The sequence below is a fragment of the Ranitomeya variabilis genome, chromosome 5 (genome assembly GCF_051348905.1).
Source record: "Ranitomeya variabilis isolate aRanVar5 chromosome 5, aRanVar5.hap1, whole genome shotgun sequence".
Lineage (NCBI taxonomy): Eukaryota > Metazoa > Chordata > Amphibia > Anura > Dendrobatidae > Ranitomeya > Ranitomeya variabilis.
Genome location: NC_135236.1, coordinates 138,100,261 through 138,117,321, shown reverse-complemented (window position 1 = coordinate 138,117,321; position 17,061 = coordinate 138,100,261). Strand labels below are relative to the sequence as shown.

At 49.3% G+C, this 17,061-nt stretch overlaps 2 protein-coding genes across 6 annotated transcripts in view; one reads left to right on the top strand and one right to left on the bottom strand.

The window, feature by feature from the left end:
- LOC143775358 (protein FAM169B-like) overlaps window positions 1-9,476 on the bottom strand; it is a 75,439-nt gene extending 65,963 nt beyond the window's left edge. The window contains exon 1 of one of the 2 annotated variants that reach the window (XM_077263393.1): window positions 9,309-9,476. In XM_077263393.1, the coding sequence (XP_077119508.1) occupies window positions 9,309-9,354 (46 nt within the window). In that variant the 5' untranslated portion in view covers window positions 9,355-9,476. The remainder of the gene's footprint in view (window positions 1-9,308) is intronic. The other variant, XM_077263395.1, reaches the window with a different exon arrangement.
- PGPEP1L (pyroglutamyl-peptidase I like) overlaps window positions 9,335-17,061 on the top strand; it is a 52,678-nt gene continuing 44,951 nt past the window's right edge. Inside the window, exon 1 of one of the 4 annotated variants that reach the window (XM_077263396.1) lies at window positions 9,335-9,465. The gene's annotated coding sequence lies outside the window, so the exon portion shown is untranslated. Of the gene's footprint in view, window positions 9,541-14,619; window positions 14,648-15,110; window positions 15,134-17,061 lie in introns of those variants that run through there. The other 3 variants (XM_077263397.1, XM_077263398.1, XM_077263399.1) reach the window with 3 other exon arrangements.

Genomic DNA, 17,061 nt, shown 5'->3' with positions numbered 1-17,061 from the left:
GCAAAGTCGGGTTTCGTGAAACCCGACCCGACTCCAGCGTGGGATCGGCTACGTGGTCGGCGATCTTGGCGTCAAAGTCGCGTTTTGTATGACGCCTTCCCCGCCATTTTTTCAGCCAATTAAGGAGTGTGGGCAGCGTGATGACATAGGTTCCGGCCTGGTTTCTGCGGTGTCATAGAGCCATATTACCGTTTGGGCTGCAGATATAGAGAGAGAGAGAGAAAATAATCCACATTGACTTGGGTTTCGTGTTCCGGTCCGGAACCCGACTTTACAGTAGAATCGGCCGATTTCACGTGATCCGACTTTCGAGAAGGTCGGGTTTCACAAAACCCAACTCGACCCTAAAAAAGCAAAAGTCGCTCAACCCTAGTCCCTCCTATCACTCCCCACCAACTAGAAATCACCTCAATCTCTGCAACATCAAACCCATTCCTTTAACCTGCCACTCCACCGAACCCTTCCTCTGGAGCACTCTAGAACGCCTGTTAAGTCTGCAATAAACTCCATGCAATTCACAACCTCTTTACCTCTTGTAACCTATCCTTCCTGGGCCTCACTGAAACGTGGTTAACACCCTCCGACACAGTCTCCCCACTGCGCTGTTACGGTGGCCTTCATTTCACCCACACTCCTCGCATTGGCAATAGACATAGTGGAGGAATGAGTCTTCTTTCTAACAACTGCACCTTCAACCCAATCCCACCACTACCCTCCCGCATCCTCTTTTCCTTTGAAGTGTACTCTGTCCGTATCTACTCTCCCTTGAATCTCCAAGTGGCTGTAATACACCGACCCCCCCCCCCCCCCGGGTCCAGACACTGCCTTTATTGACCAATTCTCCCAATTCTCCACCTGGCTTCTACATTTTCTCTCTGTTGACATTTCCACCATTATCATGGGCGACTTCAACATCCCCATTGACACCCAACAGCCTGCAGCCTCTAACCCCATTCCTTGATTCATCCTTTGGTCGTACTAAGTGGTCCTCTACAGCCACCCACACAGACGGACATACGGTACATTAGATCTTATCTTCACCCACCTCTGCTCTCTATCTCACAGCCTCATCTCTACCCCTGACTACCATCTACTCACTTTCTCATCGCTGTCCTCCTCACTTGCCCCCCACGTTAAGAAACTAGCACATCCCAGCAGAAACCTCACACACCTCGACATGCTCACGCTTCCCGACTCTATTCTACCACTGTCTTTCATATCGCCACTCCACAACACAAACAGTGCCTCCATTTTCTACAACACCACACTGGCAGCAACTATTGACTTGGTTGTCTCGTACATGGCGAAGAATAAATACAAAAACCTGGCATAATAACCCCACTAAAATGCTACGGCAAGTGTCCAGGGTAGCGGAGCAGAGCTGGAAGAAGACGCACTCGCAAGAAGACAACCATATTCAAAACAGCAACTTTCACATTCAAATGGGCCCTTACCTCTGCTAAACAGAGGTATTTCACAATCCTTGTATCTTCTTTATCCCACAACACCAGACAGTTATTCAACACTTAACTCCCTCCACTGCCCCCTTCGTCCTCCCTCATTTTTGCAGAAGACTTTGCCGAACATTTAAAAAATAAGGTTGACCAAACAAGACAAGTCTTTACTATCCATCCACCACAATCCCTACATATAGCAGACCGCTGCCCCTCACCCATAACCATCCACTCAACCATCACTGAAGGAGAACTTGGTAATCTCCTCTCCAAATCATATCTCACCACTCGTGCACATGACCCCATCCCATCTCCTCTCCATCACACAACCTCTTCACCACGCTTACCCCGGCCCTAACCCATCTTTTCAACCTATTGGTAACCTCTGTTACATTCCCTTCTGCTTTCAAACATGCTATCACACTTATCCTAAAGAAGCCATCCCTCGACCCAACCTTTACAGTACGTCCAGCTAGCGCCCCATACCGCTGCTCTAGTTCTCCTCCAAACTCCTCTAACAGCACATCAGTCAGTGCACCAGAGGGTCAGCACACCAGATTGTGGACAGGTTTTGCATGTCTCCGCCACCCTCATTGGTCTGGAGTGAGCGCCATCTGTAGAGAATGTTCAGGTCAGGGCTGTCAGTCATTAGTGAGGAGGGGATATGCAGAACAAGTGGGCAGTGAATATAGGCTAGTTTGATTTTGCATGGGAAAAAATAGTAATTAGGAAGAGGTTTTCTGAGTAGTGGACAACCCCGCTATTTTAATGTGTATGAAGGCCTTAAAGGGTTTGTCCAGTCTAAAATAACTCTGCAGTCACTCTGTGTGACTGCAGACTTATGAATCCCCCCAGCCAACACACTGCGGTTCGAGGATTTGCTGGTTTTTGAGCCGGGACCGGAGCGTACGTGCGAGTTATGCATATTCCCAGGCAGAACCCAACTAGTGGAAGTGGCCTTGCTCCGTACACTGGTATTTTTCTTTTGTTAAAAGCCTGCAGCAAAAATAGAATTGATAAAATACATTTATTAGTCCGTCTTTGCAAGAACTCTTGAACATTGTTGTCTATACATATAGTCTTAGGGTATGTGCACACGATGCGGATTTTGCTGCGGATCCGCAGTGTTTCTGCAGCTGCGGGTCCGCAGCAGTTTCCCATGAGGTTACAGTTCAATGTAAACCTATGGGAACCCAAAAACGCTGTGCACATGCTGCGGAAAAAAAACCACGTGGAAACGCAGCGGTTTACATTCCGCAGCATGTCACTTCTTTCTGCGGATTCCACAGCGGTTTTACAGCTGCCCCTATGGAAAACCACAGTTGTAAAACCGCAGTAAAAACCGCAGAAAAACCGCGGTAAATCTGCAGCAAAAACGCAGCGTTTTTGCCCTGCAGATTTATCAAATCTGCTGCGGAAAAATCCGCAGTGGCCAAGAATACGTGTGCACATACCCTTACTATATCGTTAGAGTCTTTAAAACTTAGCAGAGCACCTTCAGCTGTTATGACCTGCTGCAAATGTGACGTATAGCCAGATGAGGAATATTGGCTCACTCCTCATGGTCAATGTCTTTCAGTACCCAAACATTCCTGGGTTGTCAGGAAATTAGTCTAAAAATAAAAAAAAAATGAATCATTGTCTTGTACAAACAAGGAAATAGAAAAACACATCAAAAGGCACTGAACGTTCCAAGAGATACGGTTGGAAGCAAAGCTCACAAGTACAAAGTTAAAGGAACACTAGCTCCACCACGTGGACATGGCAGAAAGAGGAAACTATCACCAGCTGCCATCAGATTCCTGATGAGACAGGTGGTCAACAGCCCTCCAATGAGTGCAAAATCTGTAGCAAGATTTGGTGGCAGCAGGCACTAAGGTTTCGATTCGCACAGTGAAGCAAACACTGAATGCTGAAGGGCTCCAAGCCCTAATTCTAAGACATACATCTCTACTGACCTAAAAGCACAAGAAATCTCATCTCCAATATGTTCAAAATATAAATAAATAAAATATGACACAGAAGTTTTGGGATTCTGTTCAGTGTAGTGATCAAACAAAAAAAAATTGAACTTTTCAAGTTTTTGGATGAGCGGTATACGTCTGAAGGTGGAAGAATTGAGCATATAAAGTAAACCGTAGCGGAGACTTGGTGATGCCTACAGTGAAATATGGAGGTGGCTCGATAATGCCTACAGTTGAAGCATGGCAATGGTTTGTTGTTGCCTACAGAGAAGCATGGCAGTGGCTCAATAATGCATACAGTGAAGCACGGTGGTGACTCGGTGATACCTACAGTGAAGAATGGAGGTGTCTCAATAATATAAATACCACATGGGAACCTCAGCCTGAATTAACCACCAAGCCCAAAGAAGAGAACCAAGTGATACTAGAAAATATCTTATTGCCAATAGTTAAAAGATAAAAGGCATGATACATAAAATACCCAAGGGAGACCAGAATAACACCCAAAATCACATTACATAAATGTGTGCCTCAAATCACAGCAAGATAGGAGAAAATTTATCAAAGCATAATGCTTAATGGGATGAGCTTATGATACTACATACAAAGCCATTACCAAATATGCCACATATGTGAGATGAAAATTGAATATTCAATAGTGCCCTTACAGGGCATACACAATAAATCATCACTACATGCAGCGTTAATCCCAAATAATATTACCTGAAAGCTGGAAGTCACAAGTATATTTAGTCAATAAATCAAATAATGAATGGTGATTCGGTGCTCCCCTCTTGCCCCGACGCGCGTTTCGCCCTTAGCTTCTTCCGGGGGCGCCCCCGTAAGAAGCTAAGGGTGAAACGTGCATTGGGGCGAGAGGGGACCATCGAATCACCCTTCATTATTTGATTTATTGCCTAAATATACTTGTGACTTCCAGCTTTCAGGTAATATTATTACTTGGGATTAACGCTGCATGTAGTGATGATTTATTGTGTGTGCCCTGTAAGGGCACTATTGAATATTTAATTTTCATCTCACATACGTGGCATATTTGGTAATGACTTTGTATGTAGTATCATAAGCTCATCCCATTAAGCATTATGCTTTGATAAATGTTCTATCTTGCTGTGATTTCAGGCACACATTTATGTAATGTGATTTTGGGTGTCACTCTGGTCTCCCTTGGGTATTTTATGTATCATGCCTTTTATCTTTTAACGATTGCCAATAAAATAAAAATATTTTTTAGTATCATTTGGTTTTCTTCTTTGGGCTTGGTGGTTAATTCAGGTTGAGGTTCCCATGTGTTGTTTATATATTTTAAGTGCCAAAATTAGTTTTGATTGTGGGACATTGTTGTTAAGTAATTGGTGTCTCAATAATGCCTACAGTCAAATATGGCGGTGGCACGATAATGCCAACAGTTGAAGCATGGCAATGGCTTGTTGATGTTCTGGAGTTGCTTTGATCCCTCTGGCACTGGAAAAATGCAGCGTGTGGAGGGCAGGATGACTCAATTAAGTGTCAGGAAATCCTTGGAGAAAGTGTCATGGTGTCTGTGAGAAATCTGAAGCTTGAGCAGCATTGGACCTTCTAGCAGGACCATGATCCCAAGCATATTTCAATGTCTACCAAGGCTTTGGTTTCAGAAAAAGTCCTGGAAGATTCTGAAGTGGCCATCAGTGCCAACACAATGTTTGGAGGGATCAGTAGAAAGAAGTGTCAGCGCACAAACCTAAGAATATTAGTGAACTGGAGGGCATTGCACACAAGGAATAGGCAAGAATTCCTCAGGAACTAGGCCAAAGGTGGTGTCTGGCTATTCATCACGATTGCAGCAGGTCAAATCAGCCAAAGGGCAGTCTATTTAGTAGTAGAGATGCTTGTCATGATGATGAAGAAGAATCCTGAGACTCCAGTAGTCAGAAAAAGTGGCATTGCTGAATTTGGAGAACTAGCTCAACACCGCTAATAAAACAAGTGATTTACATTGGTTGTTTTTGTTTAGTTTTTTTGTTTTTGCAAACGGCAGAAAATTTGTAAATTTTCCTAGTAAACCTAACCGGCACTGGGGTAGAATCATTTTGATTGCATCTGTACTTCTCACGACTGTATTTTAAAGTCCGCAATGTCAGGCCTGACCCGCGTAGCCCCCTATATGCCTATGATGCTGATAGTTCAGGACAGGACACCTGTGGAGGGGCTCCTCACTGTACCCCATAAAATACAGCTGAATGAATGCAGCCTTAGGCTATTGTGCACAGACAACGAACGGCAATGTGGATTCCCAACGTGCTAATTTATGCTGCGGATTTCACCTTTAGCAACACAAAAAATGAAATCCACAGCAGGTCTGCGACATTTAAAGAATGTAGGTTTTTTGTTCCAGAAAACAGGTCACTTGTGGAGATCTTCTGAATCTCTGGGAACTTGTGGGTCATCATCTGACGACAGTCACCTTTATTATAGGGCACTGTAGACGCACGCAGAGACACCCGAGGCCCCGGCCATTACCCATCTTTTCACCAATGTGCAGCCCACCACCCGGACCACATATCTGTACTGAGCAGCTGGGAGTTTAATCAGAAATGGAGGAAAGTAACGGAGGAGCCGCTGCCCATAGAAAGTAATAGAGGAGCCGCTGCCCATAGAAAGTAACAGAGGAGCCGCTGCCCATAGAAAGTAACAGAGGAACCGCTGCCCATAGAAAGTAACAGAGGAACCGCTGCCCATAGAAAGTACCAGAGGAACCGCTGCCCATAGAAAGTTACAGAGGAGCCGCTGCCCATAGAAAGTAACAGAGGAACCGCTGCCCAGAGAAAGGAACAGAGGAGCCGCTGCCCAGAGAAAGGAACAGAGGAGCCGCTGCCCATAGAGAGCAGCCCCTGCCCATAGAAAGTAATAGAGGAGCCGCTGCCCATAGAAAGTAACAGAGGAACCGCTGCCCATAGAAAGTAACAGAGGAACCGCTGCCCATAGAAAGTAACAGAGGAGCCGCTGCCCATAGAAAGTAACAGAGGAGCCGCTGCCCATAGAAAGTAACAGAGGAACCGCTGCCCATAGAAAGTAACAGAGGAACCGCTGCCCATAGAAAGTACCAGAGGAGCCGCTGCCCATAGAAAGTTACAGAGGAGCCGCTGCCCAGAGAAAGGAACAGAGGAGCCGCTGCCCATAGAGAGCAGCCCCTGCCCATAGAAAGTAATAGAGGAGCCGCTGCCCATAGAAAGTAACAGAGGAACCGCTGCCCAGAGAAAGGAACAGAGGAGCCACTGCCCAGAGAAAGGTACAGAGGAGCCGCTGCCCAGAGAAAGGAACAGAGGAGCCGCTGCCCAGAGAAAGGAACAGAGGAGCCGCTGCCCATAGAGAGCAGCCCCTGCCCATAGAAAGTAATAGAGGAGCCGCTGCCCATAGAAAGTAACAGAGGAACCGCTGCCCATAGAAAGTACCAGAGGAGCCGCTGCCCATAGAAAGTACCAGAGGAGCCGCTGCCCAGAGAAAGGTACAGAGGAGCCGCTGCCCAGAGAAAGGAACAGAGGAGCCGCTGCCCATAGAGAGCAGCCCCTGCCCATAGAAAGTAATAGAGGAGCCGCTGCCCATAGAAAGTAACAGAGGAACCGCTGCCCAGAGAAAGGAACAGAGGAGCCACTGCCCAGAGAAAGGTACAGAGGAGCCGCTGCCCAGAGAAAGGAACAGAGGAGCCGCTGCCCATAGAGAGCAGCCCCTGCCCATAGAAAGTAATAGAGGAGCCGCTGCCCATAGAAAGTAACAGAGGAACCGCTGCCCATAGAAAGTAACAGAGGAACCGCTGCCCATAGAAAGTAACAGAGGAGCCGCTGCCCATAGAAAGTAACAGAGGAGCCGCTGCCCATAGAAAGTAACAGAGGAGCCGCTGCCCATAGAAAGTAACAGAGGAACCGCTGCCCATAGAAAGTAACAGAGGAACCGCTGCCCATAGAAAGTACCAGAGGAGCCGCTGCCCATAGAAAGTACCAGAGGAGCCGCTGCCCATAGAAAGTTACAGAGGAGCCGCTGCCCAGAGAAAGGAACAGAGGAGCCGCTGCCCAGAGAAAGGAACAGAGGAGCCGCTGCCCAGAGAAAGGAACAGAGGAGCCGCTGCCCATAGAGAGGAGCCCCTGCCCATAGAAAGTAACAGAGGAGCCGCTGCCCATAGAAAGTCCCAGAGAAGCCGCTGCCCATAGAAAGTAACAGAGGAACCGCTGCCCATAGAGAGGAGCCCCTGCCCATAGAAAGTAACAGAGGAGCCGCTGCCCATGGAAAGTAACAGAGGAGCCGCTGCCCATAGAAAGGAGCCGCTGCCCATAGAAAGTAATAGAGGAACCGCTGCCCATAGAAAGTAACAGAGGAGCCGCTTCCCATAGAGAGGAGCCCCTGCCCATAGAAAGTAACAGAGGAGCCGCTGCCCATAGAAAGTAACAGAGGAGCCGCTGCCCATAGAGAGGAGCCGCTGCCCATAGAAAGTAATAGAGGAACCGCTGCCCATAGAAAGTAACAGAGGAGCCGCTTCCCATAGAGAGGAGCCCCTGCCCATAGAAAGTAACAGAGGAGCCGCTGCCCATAGAAAGTAACAGAGGAGCCGCTGCCCATAGAGAGGAGCCGCTGCCCATAGAAAGTAATAGAGGAACCGCTGCCCATAGAAAGTAACAGAGGAGCCGCTGCCCATAGAAAGTACCAGAGGAGCCGCTGCCCATAGAAAGTACCAGAGGAGCCGCTGCCCATAGAAAGTACCAGAGGAGCCGCTGCCCATAGAAAGTACCAGAGGAGCCGCTGCCCAGAGAAAGTACCAGAGGAGCCGCTGCCCAGAGAAAGTACCAGAGGAGCCGCTGCCCAGAGAAAGGAACAGAGGAGCCGCTGCCCAGAGAAAGGAACAGAGGAGCCGCTGCCCAGAGAAAGGAACAGAGGAGCCACTGCCCATAGAAAGGAACAGAGGAGCCGCTGCCCAGAGTAAGGAACAGAGGAGCCGCTGCCCATAGAGAGGAACAGAGGAGCCGCTGCCCATAGAGAGGAACAGAGGAGCCGCTGCCCATAGAGAGGAACAGAGGAGCCGCTGCCCATAGAAAGTAATGAGCCACAGATGGATTTTTTAAAGAGCCTGGAAAATGAGAGTTGGGAACCTTGCTGAAGTTGTTATTCCTCCAGTTTCTTATTTGACAATTTTTTTTCTGTTCTCTACAGGTTTAAAGACAAAATACAAAGCAGCGCGGAGACCTGACGCGAATACGCTTAAAAGCAGATACAAAAATTATAAAAGTGCCATCAAAGCGTGTTACTGAGAGTTAAAAGGATTTTGGGCCACTGATCGCACACCACCGTTAGACACTGATGGCCCGCATCAAATTCAGGTCACTCCAATAGGTTCTGGGCAGGAGAACTGCCCACTTTGATGCTGGTTCTGATGCCCAAGCCCCATTTGGACAGGAGTGACCTGAATTTGGTGTGGGCCATCACTGTCTATGTAATGGTGCTGTGAGATCAGAGGCCTGATGTTAGTTAACCCTTTCACTAACGCCCTTCAGTGCCCACTTAGGTGAAAGTTTTAGAACTTTTGGAGCTGCTTTTAAGTGTATTCATCCCCGCACCACGCTGCATTGTATTTTTATTATTGTAGTTTATTTTTGCTGTTAAACCTGTAAAAAAAGAAATTGAGGCGCTCTAAGAATAGGAAAACTACAACTCCCAGCAAGCCCTCAGCCAGTGAGAGTTTGCTTTGCACTAGCTGGAGAGCCCCAGGCTGGGAATGTGCAGTTATATTGAGGGTATAACAGGCCCGGTGCCTTTGGCTGCACAACCGTGGCCTGTCAGCACTACAAGTCCCAGCAGGAGAGCCATAGGCCTGCTACCAGGCGCAGCCCCCCAGCCCTCACTATACCTCCTGCTCGGACAGCTCTGGCCCTCGTGCTACTCGGCTGCTCCATCACATCCTGCCGCACCCCCGGGAGCCGCCTCCCGACCCTCCCCGCTCAGCCGCAGCTGCCATAGGCTGAGCCCCTGCTGAGGAGACGGCGCAGGACGCGGCCTGCAGAGAGGCAAGGGGGGCAGCGAGGAGGAGGAGGGAGGGGGTCTTAAGAGTGCAACTACAACTCCCAGCATGGACACTGCAGGTGCGCTTGTAGGTCGCTGCAGCGCCCTCCATGTGTGGCCGGCCTCACCTATTACATAGCCAGCAGCACGTTGCTGAGCTCTGTTCATGGATGTGTTCACACTGTCTTTCTGTCGGTTTTTTCTGGTTGGCAAGAGAAAAAAAAAATGCACTAACAATATGATCCAGAGAATGGTCCTATTTGTGAGAACAGCGTGCTGCACACGGGTTCAGGCTGCCATAGACACCAAGGGCCCACAGATCCCAATACTGGGGTTACCCCCTCAGCCTGTATGGTGCCCCACTGACTGGTTCCCAGGACACAATGGTGGGCAGGAGGCCATTGATTTCTTCACAGTTATCCCCCCCCCCCCATTGTATAATAAGCCCCTCCAACTCTGGGCGATGCGGTGTGTGATCTGCACCTCTGCCATATTATTCCCACCACATCTGAAAGGGATGAGGAGATCTCACACATTTATGCTGTATCCATGGATATTATATAATGGCCGTATATACAGATCTCATCAGTGGGACCACGCGTGTCCCCAGCACGCCGCTGCGTGTCCTGCAGAGCTGGGATAGGTTCCTATACACAGGAATCCCTTGGCGGAGAGCGGTGCCGGTCATGGCCGCATTGCTGGGATCCGCATCTGCTATACAAATCCTGATGAGAACATCGGACGATGCGCGATGGATGTCAGGCTGCCGTCACACTAGCAGTATTTGGTCAGTATTTTACCTCAGTATTTGTAAGCCAAAACCAGGAGTGGAACAATCAGAGGAAAAGTATAATAGAAACATATGCACCACTTCTGCATTTATCACCCACTCCTGGTTTTGGCTTACAAATACTGATGTAAAATACTGACCAAATACTGCTAGTGTGACGGCAGCCTTACTGGGGATTGTACAAAGGTAGAAAGAAATCTGTAGTCCTGCATAATAATGTGTCCTCCGGTTATACCTGGCATTGCCCCTCAGCTCCAGTAACCTCACCGGGGCTGATGTGCAGCACCACATACACAAGATGGGGACAGGGCGGCTGGTTTATGGAAGAATAACGCCATATTTGTCCTGAATAACCCCATTATTAGTAAGTCTGGGCTCACACCAGTTGGCAATGCTACAAATCTGTGAAATCTGTAGCAAACTGACACCGAATCATGTGGATAAATGGTGCAGATTTGCCTTCTATTTTCTTGTATGTTATTAAGAGAAAAAAATCAAGGAGTTTAAAATCCACAAAAATATATACAATACATTGTGCATAGGTCACCTCAGCCGCAGAACCTCCCAATACCCAACTTCAGCCGCTGCTGCAGAACCTCCCAATACCCAACTTCAGCCGCTGCTGCAGAACCTCCCAATACCCAACTTCAGCCGCTGCTGCAGAACCTCCCAATACCCAACTTCAGCCGCTGCTGCAGAACCTCCCAATACCCAACTTCAGCCGCTGCTGCAGAACCTCCCAATACCCAACTTCAGCCGCTGCTGCAGAACCTCCCAATACCCAACTTCAGCTGCTGCTGCAGAACCTCCCAATACCCAGCTTTAGCCGCTGCTGCAGAACCTCCCAATACCCAACTTCAGCCGCTGCTGCAGAACCTCCCAATACCCAACTTCAGCCGCTGCTGCAGAACCTCCCAATACCCAACTTCAGCCGCTGCTGCAGAACCTCCCAATACCCAACTTCAGCCGCTGCTGCAGAACCTCCCAATACCCAACTTCAGCCGCTGCTGCAGAACCTCCCAATACCCAACTTCAGCCGCTGCTGCAGAACCTCCCAATACCCAACTTCAGCCGCTGCTGCAGAACCTCCCAATACCCAACTTCAGCCGCTGCTGCAGAACCTCCCAATACCCAACTTCAGCCGCTGCTGCAGAACCTCCCAATACCCAACCTCAGCCGCTGCTGCAGAACCTCCCAATACCCACCTCAGCTGCAGAACCTCCCAATACCCACCTCAGCTGCAGAACCTCCCAATACCCACCTCAGCTGCAGAACCTCCCAATACCCACCTCAGCCACTGCTGCAGAACCTTCCAATACCCACCTCAGCTGCTGCTGCAGAACCTCCCAATACCCACCTCAGCTGCAGAACCTCCCAATACCCACCTCAGCCACTGCTGCAGAACCTCCCAATACCCAACCTCAGCCGCTGCTGCAGAACCTCCCAATACCCACCTCAGCTGCAGAACCTCCCAATACCCACCTCAGCTGCAGAACCTCCCAATACCCACCTCAGCTGCAGAACCTCCCAATACCCACCTCAGCCGCTGCTGCAGAACCTCCCAATACCCACCTCAGCTGCAGAACCTCCCAATACCCACCTCAGCCACTGCTGCAGAACCTTCCAATACCCACCTCAGCTGCTGCTGCAGAACCTCCCAATACCCAACCTCAGCCGCTGCTGCAGAACCTCTCAATACCCAACCTCAGCCACTGCAGAACCTCCCAATACCCAACCTCAGCCACTGCAGAACCTCATTATAGGGCAGAACAGTCCAACATCAGGTCAGATTACCAGCACACTAGCAGGATGCAGCAGACCCCCATAATAAAGGCAGGGGCAGCACAGGTGCAAAATACTGATGCAATCAACCACTCACAAACTACCAATTCATAATCGGCAACAACCCCTTCTATTCACAGATGAGGCTTGTATAGGGCGCCAGTCACACAGGTAGGTGTGATGCACAGTGTCTGGCTTACAGCCCATTGATGACACCCATACCATTAGATTAAGCAGGTTGCCCATCACCATATAAGTGCACCCCACAAGGACAGACACCCCAGCAGACCCAATCAATAATACAGGGCCTGGCTCCATCCTGCATGAGAAGAGAAATGTGCAATAATAACATGTAAAAAATACCTGCGGCAGTAGTCAAAATATGCAACTAACCTCAAGGGTCCTCACACTTTAGGTAGGGACTTGCAAAAATGAGGACCGGTGACGTTGGTTGCTAGCTTGCGCATTTTGGCCAAAATGTCAACTAATACCTGATGGATTTTACACATAATTTTCATATTTTTATTGCCCATTTTCTATTTTCATGCAGGATGCCGCCAGGCCCTTTAGTGTTGGTTGGGTGAATTGGGGCCTCTGTCCACGTGGGGTGCACTTACATAGTGCTGGGCAGTCCGCCTGATCTAATAGACTCTCTGCAGCGGTGCGGGATGCGCCTGCTCTACTCCCTAAGGCCGGTTTCACACGTCAGTGTCTCCGGTACGTGAGGTGACAGTTTCCTCACGTACCGGAGCCACTGACACACGTAGACACATTAAAATCAATGCATCTGTGCAGATGTCATTGATTTTTTGCGGACCGTGTCTCCGTGTGCCAAACACTGAGACATGTCAGTGTTCGTGGGAGCGCACGTATTACACGGACCCATTAAAGTCAATGGGTCCGTGTAAAACACGTACCGCACACGGACGTTCTCCGTGTGCCGTGCAGGAGACAGCGCTCCAGTAAGCGCTGTCCCCCCCACATGGTGCTGAAGCCGCGATTCATATCTTCTGTGCAGCAGCGTTTGCTGTAAAGAAGATATGAATAATCCATTTTTTTAGTGGTATTTCGTGTTTAAAATAAAGCTCCATGTCCCCACCCCCTGTGCGCCCCTCCGCTGTTCTGAAAATACTCACCCGGCTCCCTCGTTGGCTGTCGCTGCTTCCTGTCCTGGCCTGGCTGCACCTTCTACTGTATGCGGTTACGTGGGGCCGCCGATTACAGTCATGAATATGCGGCTCCACCTCCCATAGGGGTGGAGCCGCATATTCATTACTGTAAATGAGCGGCCCCACGTGACCGCATACAGGAGAAGCTGCGGCCAGGACAGGACACTGCGAGGGAGGCGGGTGAGTATTTTCAGAACAGCGGGGGGGGGGGGGGGGGCGCACAGGGAGTGGGGACATGGAGCTTTATTTTAAACATGAAATACCACTAAAAAAATGGATTATTCATATCTTCTTTACAGCAAACGCTGCTGCACAGAAGATATGAATCGCGGCTTCAGCACGATGCAGGGGACAGCGCTAAACTTTAGCGCTGTCTCTCCTGCACGGTCCGTGTGGTACCCAGGCGGCACACGGCTGCCGCACGTGTGCCACACGGATGGCCTACGTGAGCTCACGGACACGGATAACTCCGGTACCGATTTTTTCCGGTACCGGAATTATCTGGACGTGTGAGACTGCCCTAAGGCACGGATCTGATCCAGCGTCTATCATAACACGAACAAAGTATGCCTCATATCCCTTCATGTAAGTCATTCAGAGCTACAGAGACCCGGGACTGCTCAAAACGGCTTTTAAATGCATCGCTTTTTTTTCATCCGATTAAGGCTGCTTTCACATTTGCGTCTGTGTACACAGCGTTTCATCCTCATTGATCCGCATGCGTCCTGCATACATATCTGTAACATGGTGTACGCATGGACATGCGTTCGCCTGCGGATGCGCACTCATGCGTCGTTTCGCGGTGTGCGGCGGGGTCCATTGAATATATCATGTTGCATTTTTAGAGGCGTCAAAAATTCCTCAAATATGTGCAGGCTTGCGCATGAGTGCGTTAATAAAAGCAATAATATCTATGGGAACGCATGCTTACGCATGTCCTTGCGTACTTCGGACTGCGCATGTCCGGGAACTGATTGAGACACTCCCTCGAGGAAATATCGAACGCATGAGCATAAAAAACGCAAAGGCAGGCAAAAAACACATACAAATGCATACACACGCAGCGTTTTTTTTGCCGTCATGCATAAGCTGATGCGTTTTTGCTTGCGGATGATACGCTGCGGACTCCAACGGTAATGTGAACCTAGCCTAACTCTATTCTATTGTGTGTATACATCATTGAATAAATTCACTTTGTAACTGATCTTGAGAGTGCGGTGGATACTTCTTCATGGACTAATAGAGTTCACAGCCTACTTCCCCAGCACCTCTCCTTCTCTTGAGTGAAGACCATTCCTCTTAATTTTTAATAGGCAACCTCCTCCTCCATGAATTGGTAGTTTGCGAGTGGTCGTTTCATCAGTATTTTGCACCTGTGCTGCCCCCGCCTTTATCATGGGGGTCTGCTGCATCCTGCTAGTGCATTGGTAAGCTGACCTAGGGTTGGTAAGGCTGATTCTTTTACTGTGATGTATTTAGAACCTCATATTGCACACCTGAGCTGCTGCAGAACCTCATAATACATGCCTCAGCTGCTACAGAAACGCATAATAGACACCTTAGCTGCTAACATTGCATTAAATTGATAGATTGGCTTTGATGTCCACATTGCACCATTACAAGGTGATCTGGAGATAGCGGTGAGGCCATGTAATGGATGAGGCTTTCAATGTTATTTTGCCACAAGATGGGGAACGTGACAGCTGGTTCCTACTGCACAACCCACACGAATCAGACGGGGGCTCTATTATTGCAGCCGTGTAGGTTTTACTCTGAAATGCTGCATTGTTTCTTGGAAAACATACGGTACATTTAAAATCTGGCCAGGGACGATGCGATCAGGATGACTAGCCCAAGAGGAGGCTTCTCCATGCTCTGCTTACCTAGACTGACAGGTTGCAAGTTTTTAAAGTGTTTTACTCCAGAAACCTGGTAAGTACTTTGATGAAACGGGCCACAAGAGTGTAAAATAGAGGTTACGCACATTCTTCAGGCATTTTCCCCTTTGAAGATAACGCATAGCAATAGAAGTCTATGGAAAGGCTAAAAAGATGCCTGGTCATCTGTGAGCATTTCATCAGTGCATCAGTGGCTTCTTCATTAATGGATTTTAAAAAGTCCAGAAAATGGCAGTGAAAAGATGCCCAAAACACATTGAAGTAACGCTAAAGAAAAAATTGTTGCATGTGCTGATAAAATAACAAAAAAAAAAACAGATCGTACTGAGCGCCAGAAAAAAAACAATGTGAAGAGTACTTGGCAGCAGGGCCAACTCCAGGTTCATGTGGGTCTATGGGTGACCGAAGCTATATAATTTTTTTTTTTTTTTTTTTTTTTACCTGATTTGGGGTTTACGGTATGAGATTATTTATGCACATTTTGATACTAAATATAATAATTTATTTGATTCTAATAACATCTTTGTAGGTTTTACTGACTTTCTGTAGAAATAGCGTGATTTCAACATATGTTGTGTTTTTTTTTGTTGTTGTTTTTCTTTAAATATTTTTACATTTGATAGTCTTCTGATCAGTTGTCTAATTCACTGAACTATTGTATTGCAATATATTATAAAATTACCATTCTATGAAGCTGAGTTACACATGGCAGTAACGTTGTCTTCAGTAGGCCACTGGCTGCCAGCGCAACATTATCTGTACTCCACTTCTAACCTCTTAAATGCCTCTGTCACAATTAAAATTGAACATTGTAGGATGAAGGACATACGTCCAGCCTACTGACCAATGCGGGATGCAGGGCGTACGTCTAGCCTACTGACCAATGCGGGATGCAGGGCGTACGTCTAGCCCACTGACCAATGCGGGCTGCAGGGCGTACGTCCAGCCCACTGACCAATGCGGGCTGCAGGGCCTACGTCCAGCCCACTGACCAATGCGGGCTGCAGGGCCTACGTCCAGCCCACTGACCAATGCGGGCTGCAGGGCCTACGTCCAGCCCACTGACCAATGCGGGCTGCAGGGCCTACGTCCAGCCCACTGACCAATGCGGGCTGCAGGGCCTACGTCCAGCCCACTGACCAATGCGGGCTGCAGGGCCTACGTCCAGCCCACTGACCAATGCGGGCTGCAGGGCCTACGTCCAGCCCACTGACCAATGCGGGCTGCAGGGCCTACGTCCAGCCCACTGACCAATGCGGGCTGCAGGGCCTACGTCCAGCCCACTGACCAATGCGGGCTGCAGGGCCTACGTCCAGCCCACTGACCAATGCGGGCTGCAGGGCCTACGTCCAGCCCACTGACCAATGCGGGCTGCAGGGCCTACGTCCAGCCCACTGACCAATGCGGGCTGCAGGGCCTACGTCCAGCCCACTGACCAATGCGGGCTGCAGGGCCTACGTCCAGCCCACTGACCAATGCGGGCTGCAGGGCCTACGTCCAGCCCACTGACCAATGCGGGCTGCAGGGCCTACGTCCAGCCCACTGACCAATGCGGGCTGCAGGGCCTACGTCCAGCCCACTGACCAATGCGGGCTGCAGGGCCTACGTCCAGCCCACTGACCAATGCGGGCTGCAGGGCCTACGTCCAGCCCACTGACCAATGCGGGCTGCAGGGCCTACGTCCAGCCCACTGACCAATGCGGGCTGCAGGGCCTACGTCCAGCCCACTGACCAATGCGGGCTGCAGGGCCTACGTCCAGCCCACTGACCAATGCGGGCTGTAGGGCCTACGTCCAGCCCACTGACCAATGCGGGCTGCAGGGCCTACGTCCAGCCCACTGACCAATGCGGGATGCAGGGTGTACGTCCAGCCCACTGACCAATACAAGTCAAGGGTGAAGTTTACATGAACGGTTTTATAACATGCACCAATGGTGCACATGGGAAAAATTTAATTTGCAG